Here is a 13,551-nt window from a genome sequence, read left to right on the forward strand (position 1 = left end):
GCTCCTCCACAGTCTGATACTGTCACTAGACAGCCCTTACTGAGTAGTGTCAGTCACTGTCACAGTAGACAGAGTGCTCCTCCAGATACCACAGTAGACAGCCCTTACTGAGTAGTGCTCCTCCTCTGATACTGTCACAGTAGACAGCCTTTACTGAGTAGTGCTCCTCCTCCCTAGAGTCAGATACTGTCACAGTAGACAGCCCTTACTGAGTAGCTCCTCCTCCCTAGAGTCTGATACTGTCACAGTAGACAGCCCCTACTGAGTAGTGCTCCTCCATAGTCTGATACTGTCACAGTAGACAGCCCTTACTGAGTAGTGCTCCTCCTCCCTAGAGTCTGATACTGTCACAGTAGACAGCCCCTACTGAGTAGTGCTCCTCCATAGTCTGATACTGTCACAGTAGACAGCCCTACTGAGTAGTGCTCCTCCTCCCTGGAGTCTGATACTGTCACAGTAGACAGCCCCTACTGAGTAGTGCTCCTCCATAGTCTGATACTGTCACAGTAGACAGCCCTTACTGAGTAGTGCTCCTCCATAGTCTGATACTGTCACAGTAGACAGCCTTTACTGAGTAGTGCTCCTCCTTCCTGGAGTCTGATACTGTCACAGTAGACAGCCCTTACTGAGTAGTGCTCCTCCATAGTCTGATACTGTCACAGTAGACAGCCCTTACTGAGTAGTGCTCCTCCCTAGAGTCTGATACTGTCACAGTAGACAGCCCTTACTGAGTAGTGCTCCTCCATAGTCTGATACTGTCACAGTAGACAGCCCTTACTGAGTAGTGCTCCTCCTCCCTAGAGTCTGATACTGTCACAGTAGACAGCCCTTACTGAGTAGTGCTCCTCCTCCATAGAGTCTTATACTGTCACAGTAGACAGCCCTTACTGAGTAGTGCTCCTCCTCCCTAGAGTCTGATACTGTCACAGTAGACAGCCCTTACTGAGTAGTGCTCCTCCATAGAGTCTGATACTGTCACAGTAGACAGCCCTTACTGAGTAGTGCTCCTCCCTAGAGTCTGATACTGTCACAGTAGACAGCCCTTACTGAGTAGTGCTCCTCCATAGAGTCTGATACTGTCACAGTAGACAGCCCTTACTGAGTAGTGCTCCTCCTCCCTAGAGTCTGATACTGTCACAGTAGACAGCCCTTACTGAGTAGTGCTCCTCCTCCCTAGAGTCTGATACTGTCACAGTAGACAGCCCTTACTGAGTAGTGCTCCTCCTCCATAGAGTCTGATACTGTCACAGTAGACAGCCCTTACTGAGTAGTGCTCCTCCTCCATAGAGTCTGATACTGTCACAGTAGACAGCCCTTACTGAGTAGTGCTCCTCCTCCCTAGAGTCTGATACTGTCACAGTAGACAGCCCTTACTGAGTAGTGCTCCTCCATAGAGTCTGATACTGTCACAGTAGACAGCCCTTACTGAGTAGTGCTCCTCCTCCCTAGAGTCTGATACTGTCACAGTAGACAGCCCTTACTGAGTAGTGCTTCTCCTCCATAGAGTCTGATACTGTCACAGTAGACAGCCCTTACTGAGTAGTGCTCCTCCTCAATAGAGTCTGATACTGTCACAGTAGACAGCCCTTACTGAGTAGTGCTTCTCCTCCATAGAGTCTGATACTGTCACAGTAGACAGCCCTTACTGAGTAGTGCTCCTCCTCCCTAGAGTCTGATACTGTCACAGTAGACAGCCCTTACTGAGTAGTGCTCTCCTCCATAGAGTCTGATACTGTCACAGTAGACAGCCCTTACTGAGTAGTGCTCCTCCTCCCTAGAGTCTGATACTGTCACAGTAGACAGCCCTTACTGAGTAGTGCTTCTCCTCCATAGAGTCTGATACTGTCACAGTAGACAGCCCTTACTGAGTAGTGCTCCTCCTCCCTAGAGTCTGATACTGTCACAGTAGACAGCCCTTACTGAGTAGTGCCTCTCCTCCATAGAGTCTGATACTGTCACAGTAGACAGCCCTTACTGAGTAGTGCTCCTCCTCCCTAGAGTCTGATACTGTCACAGTAGACAGCCCTTACTGAGTAGTGCTCCTCCTCCATAGAGTCTGATACTGTCACAGTAGACAGCCCTTACTGAGTAGTGCCTCTCCTCCATAGAGTCTGATACTGTCACAGTAGACAGCCCTTACTGAGTAGTGCCTCTCCTCCATAGAGTCTGATACTGTCACAGTAGACAGCCCTTACTGAGTAGTGCTTCTCCTCCATAGAGTCTGATACTGTCACAGTAGACAGCCCCTACTGAGTAGTGCTCCTCCATAGTCTGATACTGTCACAGTAGACAGCCCTTACTGAGTAGTGCTCCTCCTCCATAGAGTCTGATACTGTCACAGTAGACAGCCCTTACTGAGTAGGGCTCCTCCATAGAGTCTTATACTGTCACAGTAGACAGCCCTTACTGAGTAGTGCTCCTCCCTAGAGTCTGATACTGTCACAGTAGACAGCCCTTACTGAGTAGTGCTTCTCCTCCATAGAGTCTGATACTGTCACAGTAGACAGCCCTTACTGAGTAGGGCTCCTCCATAGTCTGATACTGTCACAGTAGACAGCCCTTACTGAGTAGTGCTCCTCCCTAGAGTCTGATACTGTCACAGTAGACAGCCCTTACTGAGTAGTGCTCCTCCCTAGAGTCTGATACTGTCACAGTAGACAGCCCCTACTGAGTAGTGCTCCTCCATAGTCTGATACTGTCACAGTAGACAGCCCTTACTGAGTAGTGCTCCTCCTCCCTAGAGTCTGATACTGTCACAGTAGACAGCCCTTACTGAGTAGTGCTCCTCCATAGAGTCTGATACTGTCACAGTAGACAGCCCTTACTGAGTAGGGCTCCTCCATAGAGTCTGATACTGTCACAGTAGACAGCCCTTACTGAGTAGTGCTCCTCCTCCCTAGAGTCTGATACTGTCACAGTAGACAGCCCTTACTGAGTAGGGCTCCTCCCTAGAGTCTGATACTGTCACAGTAGACAGCCCTTACTGAGTAGTGCTCCTCCTCCATAGAGTCTGATACTGTCACAGTAGACAGCCCTTACTGAGTAGTGCTCCTCCATAGAGTCTGATACTGTCACAGTAGACAGCCCTTACTGAGTAGTGCTCCTCCATAGTCTGATACTGTCACAGTAGACAGCCCTTACTGAGTAGTGCTTCTCCTCCATAGAGTCTGATACTGTCACAGTAGACAGCCCTTACTGAGTAGTGCTCCTCCATAGAGTCTGATACTGTCACAGTAGACAGCCCTTACTGAGTAGTGCTCCTCCTCCCTGGAGTCTGATACTGTCACAGTAGACAGCCCTTACTGAGTAGTGCTCCTCCTCCCTGGAGTCTGATACTGTCACAGTAGACAGCCCTTACTGAGTAGTGCTCCTCCTCCATAGAGTCTGATACTGTCACAGTAGACAGCCCTTACTGAGTAGTGCTCCTCCATAGAGTCTGATACTGTCACAGTAGACAGCCCTTACTGAGTAGTGCTCCTCCATAGAGTCTGATACTGTCACAGTAGACAGCCCTTACTGAGTAGTGCTCCTCCCTAGAGTCTGATACTGTCACAGTAGACAGCCCTTACTGAGTAGTGCTCCTCCCTAGAGTCTGATACTGTCACAGTAGACAGCCCCTACTGAGTAGTGCTCCTCCATAGAGTCTGATACTGTCACAGTAGACAGCCCTTACTGAGTAGTGCTCCTCCTCCCTAGAGTCTGATACTGTCACAGTAGACAGCCCTTACTGAGTAGTGCTCCTCCATAGAGTCTGATACTGTCACAGTAGACAGCCCTTACTGAGTAGGCTCCTCCTCCATAGAGTCTGATACTGTCACAGTAGACAGCCCTTACTGAGTAGGGCTCCTCCCTAGAGTCTGATACTGTCACAGTAGACAGCCCTTACTGAGTAGGGCTCCTCCCTAGAGTCTGATACTGTCACAGTAGACAGCCCTTACTGAGTAGTGCTCCTCCTCCATAGAGTCTGATACTGTCACAGTAGACAGCCCTTACTGAGTAGTGCTCCTCCATAGAGTCTGATACTGTCACAGTAGACAGCCCTTACTGAGTAGTGCTCCTCCATAGTCTGATACTGTCACAGTAGACAGCCCTTACTGAGTAGTGCTTCTCCTCCATAGAGTCTGATACTGTCACAGTAGACAGCCCTTACTGAGTAGTGCTCCTCCATAGAGTCTGATACTGTCACAGTAGACAGCCCTTACTGAGTAGTGCTCCTCCTCCCTGGAGTCTGATACTGTCACAGTAGACAGCCCTTACTGAGTAGTGCTCCTCCTCCCTGGAGTCTGATACTGTCACAGTAGACAGCCCTTACTGAGTAGTGCTCCTCCTCCATAGAGTCTGATACTGTCACAGTAGACAGCCCTTACTGAGTAGTGCTCCTCCATAGAGTCTGATACTGTCACAGTAGACAGCCCTTACTGAGTAGTGCTCCTCCATAGAGTCTGATGGAGATCCTGGTGGTCCTGAGCTCAAACACAAACTCATAGAGCTGACTGGGGAACACTAGAGCCTGTAGAGACAGACAGGGAGGAAGAGAGAGAGAAAGGGGAAAGAGAGGTGGGAGAGAGAGGAAGAGGGGAAAGAGAGGCGGGAGAGAGAGAGCACAAGAGAGTGGGGGGGAGGGGAGCGAGGGGAGAGAGAGGTGGGAGAGAGAGGGAGAGAGAGAGGGGGAGGGGAGCGAGGGGTGGGAGTGGGAGAGAGAGGAAGAAAGAGAGCGTAGGAGAGTGAGAGAGAGAGGTAGGAGAGAGAGAGAGAGGTGGGAGAGAGAAGAAGAGCTCAGTGTTACATATGCTGTAAAATAATAATAACAACATGGTATAATAAGGCTTTTGATAGACCCAGAGACACTTGACAACCCATCCAGCAGTAGTGTCTTCTGTCCTGGTTCTGGGTTCACCGGGGTTAGAGGCTTCCCCCCCCCAACCAGGTAATAACACTCCTGATTCAACTAATCAACACGCCCTTGATACGTTAAATCAGATGTTGTTGTTGTTAGTGTGGGGCAGGAGAACAAGCCTGCACACCCTGTCCATTCCCTGGGACCAAGATGGAACCATGAGGTCAAAGGAATAGGACTGGGAGATTTCTATACAGTACAGCAGAGGTTTAGTCCAGTTGACTAGTGTACACTACTTACTATTAAGGCTATGGTTTAGTCCAGTTGACTAGTGTACACTACTTACTATTAAGGCTATGGTTTAGTCCAGTTGACTAGTGTACACTACTTACTATTAAGGCTATGGTTTAGTCCAGTTGACTAATGTACACTACTTACTATTAAGACTATGGTTTAGTCCAGTTGACTAGTGTACACTACTTACTATTAAGGCTATGGTTTAGTCCAGTTGACTAGTGTACACTACTTACTATTAAGGCTATGGTTTAGTCCAGTTGACTAGTGTACACTACTTACTATTAAGGCTATGGTTTAGTCCAGTTGACTAGTGTACACTACTTACTATTAAGGCTATGGTTTAGTCCAGTTGACTAAGTGTACACTACTTACTATTAAGGCTATGGTTTAGTCCAGTTGACTAGTGTACACTACTTACTATTAAGGCTATGGTTTAGTCCAGTTGACTAGTGTACACTACTTACTATTAAGGCTATGGTTTAGTCCAGTTGACTAGTGTACACTACTTACTATTAAGGCTATGGTTTAGTCCAGTTGACTAGTGTACACTACTTACTATTAAGGCTATGGTTTAGTCCAGTTGACTAGTGTACACTACTTACTATTAAGGCTATGGTTTAGTCCAGTTGACTAATGTACACTACTTACTATTAAGGCTATGGTTTAGTCCAGTTGACTAGTGTACACTACTTACTATTAAGGCTATGGTTTAGTCCAGTTGACTAGTGTACACTACTTACTATTAAGGCTATGGTTTAGTCCAGTTGACTAGTGTACACTACTTACTATTAAGGCTATGGTTTAGTCCAGTTGACTAGTGTACACTACTTACTATTAAGGCTATGGTTTAGTCCAGTTGACTAATGTACACTACTTACTATTAAGGCTATGGTTTAGTCCAGTTGACTAGTGTACACTACTTACTATTAAGGCTATGGTTTAGTCCAGTTGACTAGTGTACTTACTATTAAGGCTATGGTTTAGTCCAGTTGACTAATGTACACTACTTACTATTAAGGCTATGGTTTAGTCCAGTTGACTAGTGTACACTACTTACTATTAAGGCTATGGTTTAGTCCAGTTGACTAGTGTACACTACTTACTATTAAGGCTATGGTTTAGTCCAGTTGACTAATGTACACTACTTACTATTAAGGCTATGGTTTAGTCCAGTTGACTAGTGTACACTACTAAGGCTATGGTTTAGTCCAGTTGACTAATGTACACTACTTACTATTAAGGCTATGGTTTAGTCCAGTTGACTAGTGTACACTACTTACTATTAAGGCTATGGTTTAGTCCAGTTGACTAGTGTACACTACTTACTATTAAGGCTATGGTTTAGTCCAGTTGACTAGTGTACACTACTTACTATTAAGGCTATGGTTTAGTCCAGTTGACTAGTGTACACTACTTACTATTAAGGCTATGGTTTAGTCCAGTTGACTAGTGTACACTACTTACTATTAAGGCTATGGTTTAGTCCAGTTGACTAATGTACACTACTAAGGCTATGGTTTAGTCCAGTTGACTAGTGTACACTACTATGGCTATGGTTTAGTCCAGTTAACTAATGTACACTACTTACTATTAAGGCTATGGTTTAGTCCAGTTGACTAGTGTACACTACATTTACATTTAAGTCATTTAGCAGACGCTCTTATCCAGAGGGTTTACAAATTGGTTTCAGACATCCAGTGGAACAGCCACTTTACTAATGTACACTATTTACTATTAAGGCTATGGTTTAGTCCAGTTGACTAGTGTAAACTACTAAGGCTTTGGTTTAGTCCAGTTGACTAATGTACACTACTTACTATTAAGGCTATGGTTTAGTCCAGTTGACTAGTGTACACTACTTACTATTAAGGCTATGGTTTAGTCCAGTTGACTAGTGTACACTACTTACTATTAAGGCTATGGTTTAGTCCAGTTGACTAATGTACACTACTAAGGCTATGGTTTAGACCAGTTGACTAATGTACACTACTTACTATTAAGGCTATGGTTTAGTCCAGGTGACTAGTGTACACTACTTACTATTAAGGCTATGGTTTAGTCCAGTTGACTAGTGTACACTACTAAGGCTATGGTTTAGTCCAGTTGACTAATGTACACGACTAAGGCTATGGTTTAGTCCAGTTGACTAATGTACACTACTTACTATTAAGGCTATGGTTTAGTCCAGTTGACTAATGTACACTACTTACTATTAAGGCTATGGTTTAGTCCAGTTGACTGGTGTACACTACTAAGGCTATGGTTTAGTCCAGTTAACTAATGTACACTACTTACTATTAAGGCTATGGTTTAGTCCAGTTGACTAGTGTACACTACTAAGGCTATGGTTTAGTCCAGTTGACTAGTGTACACTACTTACTATTAAGGCTATGGTTTAGTCCAGTTGACTAGTGTACACTACTTACTATTAAGGCTATGGTTTAGTCCAGTTGACTAATGTACACTACTTAAGGCTATGGTTTAGTCCAGTTGACTAATGTACACTACTTAGGCTATGGTTTAGTCCAGTTGACAGTGTACACTACTTACTACTAAGGCTATGGTTTAGTCCAGTTGACTAGTGTACACTACTAAGGCTATGGTTTAGTCCAGTTAACTAATGTACACTACTTACTATTAAGGCTATGGTTTAGTCCAGTTAACTAATGTACACTACTTACTATTAAGGCTATGGTTTAGTCCAGTTAACTAATGTACACTACTAAGGCTATGGTTTAGTCCAGTTGACTAGTGTACACTACTTACTATTAAGGCTATGGTTTAGTCCAGTTGACTAATGTACACTACTAAGGCTATGGTTTAGTCCAGTTGACTAATGTACACTACTTACTATTAAGGCTATGGTTTAGTCCAGTTGACTAGTGTACACTACTTACTATTAAGGCTATGGTTTAGTCCAGTTGACTAATGTACACTATTAAGGCTATGGTTTAGTCCAGTTGACTAATGTACACTACTAAGGCTATGGTTTAGTCCAGTTGACTAGTGTACACTACTTACTATTAAGGCTATGGTTTAGTCCAGTTGACTAGTGTACACTACTTACTACTAAGGCTATGGTTTAGTCCAGTTGACTAATGTACACTACTTACTACTAAGGCTATGGTTTAGTCCAGTTGACTAGTGTACACTACTTACCAGTAAGGCTATGGTTTAGTCCAGTTGACTAATGTACACTACTTACTATTAAGGCTATGGTTTAGTCCAGTTAACTAATGTACACTACTTACTATTAAGGCTATGGTTTAGTCCAGTTGACTAGTGTACACTACATTTACATTTAAGTCATTTAGCAGACGCTCTTATCCAGAGCGACTTACAAATTGGTGCATTCACCTTATGACATCCAGTGGAACAGCCACTTTACAATAGTGCATCTAAATCTCACTACTTACTATTAAGGCTATGGTTTAGTCCAGTTGACTAGTGTACACTACTAAGGCTTTGGTTTAGTCCAGTTGACTAATGTACACTACTTACTATTAAGGCTATGGTTTAGTCCAGTTGACTAGTGTACACTACTTACTATTAAGGCTATGGTTTAGTCCAGTTGACTAGTGTACACTACTTACTATTAAGGCTATGGTTTAGTCCTGTTGACTAATGTACACTACTAAGGCTATGGTTTAGACCAGTTGACTAATGTACACTACTTACTATTAAGGCTATGGTTTAGTCCAGGTGACTAGTGTACACTACTTACTATTAAGGCTATGGTTTAGTCCAGTTAACTAATGTACACTACTAAGGCTATGGTTTAGTCCAGTTGACTAGTGTACACTACTTACTATTAAGGCTATGGTTTAGTCCAGTTGACTAATGTACACTACTAAGGCTATGGTTTAGTCCAGTTGACTAATGTACACTACTTACTATTAAGGCTATGGTTTAGTCCAGTTGACTAGTGTACACTACTTACTATTAAGGCTATGGTTTAGTCCAGTTGACTAATGTACACTATTAAGGCTATGGTTTAGTCCAGTTGACTAATGTACACTACTAAGGCTATGGTTTAGTCCAGTTGACTAGTGTACACTACTTACTATTAAGGCTATGGTTTAGTCCAGTTGACTAGTGTACACTACTTACTATTAAGGCTATGGTTTAGTCCAGTTGACTAGTGTACACTACTTACTACTAAGGCTATGGTTTAGTCCAGTTGACTAATGTACACTTACTACTATTAAGGCTATGGTTTAGTCCAGTTGACTAGTGTACACTACTTACCAGTAAGGCTATGGTTTAGTCCAGTTGACTAATGTACACTACTTACTATTAAGGCTATGGTTTAGTCCAGTTAACTAATGTACACTACTTACTATTAAGGCTATGGTTTAGTCCAGTTGACTAGTGTACACTACATTTACATTTAAGTCATTTAGCAGAAGCTCTTATCCAGAGCGACTTACAAATTGGTGCATTCACCTTATGACATCCAGTGGAACAGCCACTTTACAATAGTGCATCTAAATCTCACTACTTACTATTAAGGCTATGGTTTAGTCCAGTTGACTAGTGTACACTACTAAGGCTTTGGTTTAGTCCAGTTGACTAATGTACACTACTTACTATTAAGGCTATGGTTTAGTCCAGTTGACTAGTGTACACTACTTACTATTAAGGCTATGGTTTAGTCCAGTTGACTAGTGTACACTACTTACTATTAAGGCTATGGTTTAGTCCAGTTGACTAATGTACACTACTAAGGCTATGGTTTAGACCAGTTGACTAATGTACACTACTTACTATTAAGGCTATGGTTTAGTCCAGGTGACTAGTGTACACTACTTACTATTAAGGCTATGGTTTAGTCCAGTTGACTAATGTGCACTACTAAGGCTATGGTTTAGTCCAGTTGACTAGTGTACACTACTAAGGCTATGGTTTAGTCCAGTTGACTAATGTACACGACTAAGGCTATGGTTTAGTCCAGTTGACTAATGTACACTACTTACTATTAAGGCTATGGTTTAGTCCAGTTGACTAATGTACACTACTTACTATTAAGGCTATGGTTTAGTCCAGTTGACTAGTGTACACTACTAAGGCTATGGTTTAGTCCAGTTAACTAATGTACACTACTTACTATTAAGGCTATGGTTTAGTCCAGTTGACTAGTGTACACTACTAAGGCTATGGTTTAGTCCAGTTGACTAGTGTACACTACTTACTATTAAGGCTATGGTTTAGTCCTGTTGACTAGTGTACACTACTTACTATTAAGGCTATGGTTTAGTCCAGTTGACTAATGTACACTACTTAGGCTATGGTTTAGTCCAGTTGACTAATGTACACTACTTAGGCTATGGTTTAGTCCAGTTGACCAGTGTACACTACTTACTACTAAGGCTATGGTTTAGTCCAGTTGACTAGTGTACACTACTAAGGCTATGGTTTAGTCCAGTTAACTAATGTACACTACTTACTATTAAGGCTATGGTTTAGTCCAGTTAACTAATGTACACTACTTACTATTAAGGCTATGGTTTAGTCCAGTTAACTAATGTACACTACTAAGGCTATGGTTTAGTCCAGTTAACTAATGTACACTACTTACTATTAAGGCTATGGTTTAGTCCAGTTGACTAGTGTACACTACTTACTATTAAGGCTATGGTTTAGTCCAGTTGACTAATGTACACTATTAAGGCTATGGTTTAGTCCAGTTGACTAATGTACACTACTTACTATTAAGGCTATGGTTTAGTCCAGTTGACTAGTGTACACTACTTACTATTAAGGCTATGGTTTAGTCCAGTTGACTAGTGTACACTACTTACTACTAAGGCTATGGTTTAGTCCAGTTGACTAATGTACACTACTTACTACTAAGGCTATGGTTTAGTCCAGTTGACTAGTGTACACTACTTACCAGTAAGGCTATGGTTTAGTCCAGTTGACTAATGTACACTACTTACTATTAAGGCTATGGTTTAGTCCAGTTGACTAATGTACACTACTTAGGCTATGGTTTAGTCCAGTTGACTAATGTGCACTACTTACTATTAAGGCTATGGTTTAGTCCAGTTGACTAATGTACACTACTTAGGCTATGGTTTAGTCCAGTTGACTAATGTACACTACTTACTATTAAGGCTATGGTTTAGTCCAGTTGACTAATGTACACTACTTACTATTAAGGCTATGGTTTAGTCCAGTTGACTAATGTACACTACTTACTATTAAGGCTATGGTTTAGTCCAGTTGACTAATGTACACTACTTACTATTAAGGCTATGGTTTAGTCCAGTTGACTAATGTACACTACTTACTATTAAGGCTATGGTTGTGAACAGAACAGCAGACATGAGAATCCATATCCTAGAAAGAAAACACAGAAGAAATAAATAAATACATTGTATTGATCAGAAACACAGGAGAGGAATAAACACAGATATTTATCATCAGAAACACACTAGACAGAGCTCAGAGAACAATGGGATCCGTTGGGCCATTCAGGACGCAGACAGAGAGACTGATCCAGCAGCCTGTATTTCCTCCTGTATTCTCCTACAGTACAACTATCATATCAAATAGGTAACATGAAGTAACTGCTGAATATTCTGTCTGTTGATGGTTCTATACGGATTCTATATTCTGTTGATGGTTTTATGAGGATCCTATATTCTGTTGATGGTTCTATAAGGATTCTATATTCTGTTGATGGTTCAATAAGGATTCTATATTCTGTTGATGGTTCTATACGGATTCTATATTCTGTTGATGGTTCTATACGGATTCTATATTCCGTTGATGGTTCTATACGGATTCTATATTCTGTTGATGGTTCTATAAGGATTCTATATTCTGTTGATGGTTCTATAAGGATTCTATATTCTGTCTGATGGTTCTATACGGATTCTATATTCTGTTGATGGTTCTATAAGGATTCTATATTCTGTCTGATGGTTCTATATGGATTCTATATTCTGTCTGATGGTTCTATACAGATTCTATATTCTGTTGATGGTTCTATAAGGATTCTATATTCTGTCTGATGGTTCTATACGGATTCTATATTCTGTTGATGGTTCTATACGGATTCTATATTCTGTTGATGGTTCTATACGGATTCTATATTCTGTCTGATGGTTCTATACGGATTCTATATTCTGTTGATGGTTCTATAAGGATTCTATATTCTGTCTGATGGTTCTATACGGATTCTATATTCTGTTGATGGTTCTATAAGGATTCTATACTGATCACTTGGCTACATAGCTGATGCATGCTAGACTGTCCATTAATCACGGTACTCCATTCTGCTTGTTTATGTTTTATCTGTCGGCCCCAGCCGCACTCAGGCTCTGTGTGTAGTTAATCCGACCCTCCCTGCCTAGCCAACGTCATTTTATCTGCTGTTGTTGTGCTAGCTGATTAGCTGTTGTTGTCTCACCTACTGTTTTAGCTACTGTTTTAGCTAGCTCTCCCAATTCAACACCTGTGATTACTGTATGTCTCTCTCAAATGTCAATATGCCTTGTATACTGTTGTTCAGGTTAGTTATCATTGTTTTAGTTTACAATGGAGCCCCTAGTTCCACTCTTCATACCCCTGATACCTCCTTTGTCCCACCTCCCACACATGCGGTGACCTCACCCATTACAACCAGCATGTCCAGAGATACAAGCTCTCTCATCATCACCCAGTGCCTGGGCTTACCTCCGCTGTACCCGCACCCCACCATACCCCCTGTCTGCGCATTATGCCCTGAATATATTCTACCATGCCCAGAAACCTGCTCCTCTTATTCTCTGTCCCCAACGCTCTAGGCGACCAGTTTTGATAGCCTTTAGCCGCACCCTCATACTACTCCTTCTCTGTTCCGCGGGTGATGTGGAGGTAAACCCAGGCCCTGCATGTCCCCAGGCACCCTCATTTGTTGACTTCTGTGATTGAAAAGCCTTGGTTTCATGCATGTCAACATCAGAAGCCTCCTCCCTAAGTTTGTTTTACTCACTGCTTTAGCACACTCTGCTAACCCTGATGTCATTGCCGTGTCTGAATCCTGGCTCAGGAAGGCCACCAAAATTCAGAGATTTCCATACCCAACTATAACATCTTCCGTCAAGATAGAACTGCCAAAGGGGAGGAGTTGCAGTCTACTGCAGAGATAGCCTGCAAAGTAATGTCATACTTTCCAGGTCCATACCCAAACAGGGAACTACTAATCTCGAAAATTACTCTCTAGAAATAAGTCTCTCACTGTTGCCGCCTTACCGACCCCCTCAGCTCCCAGCTGTGCCCTGACACCATTTGTGAATTATCGCCCCCATCTAGCTTCAGAGTTTGTTCTGTTAGGTGACCTAAACTGGGATATGCTTAACACCCCGGCAGTCCTACAATCTAAGCTAGATGCCCTCAATCTCACACAAATCATCAAGGAACCCACCAGG

General features: G+C 42.6%; 1 protein-coding gene across 1 annotated transcript in view; it reads right to left on the minus strand.

The window, feature by feature from the left end:
* LOC127926053 (tumor protein p53-inducible protein 11-like) overlaps window positions 1-13,551 on the minus strand; it is a 51,860-nt gene that overhangs the window by 14,592 nt on the left and 23,717 nt on the right. The window contains exons 3-4 of the mRNA XM_052511326.1: window positions 11,428-11,476; window positions 4,420-4,510 (exon numbers count right to left, since the gene is read on the minus strand). Coding sequence (XP_052367286.1) covers window positions 4,420-4,510; window positions 11,428-11,476 — 140 coding nt within the window. The remainder of the gene's footprint in view (window positions 1-4,419; window positions 4,511-11,427; window positions 11,477-13,551) is intronic.

The sequence above is a fragment of the Oncorhynchus keta genome, unplaced genomic scaffold (assembly GCF_023373465.1).
Source record: "Oncorhynchus keta strain PuntledgeMale-10-30-2019 unplaced genomic scaffold, Oket_V2 Un_contig_6655_pilon_pilon, whole genome shotgun sequence".
Lineage (NCBI taxonomy): Eukaryota > Metazoa > Chordata > Actinopteri > Salmoniformes > Salmonidae > Oncorhynchus > Oncorhynchus keta.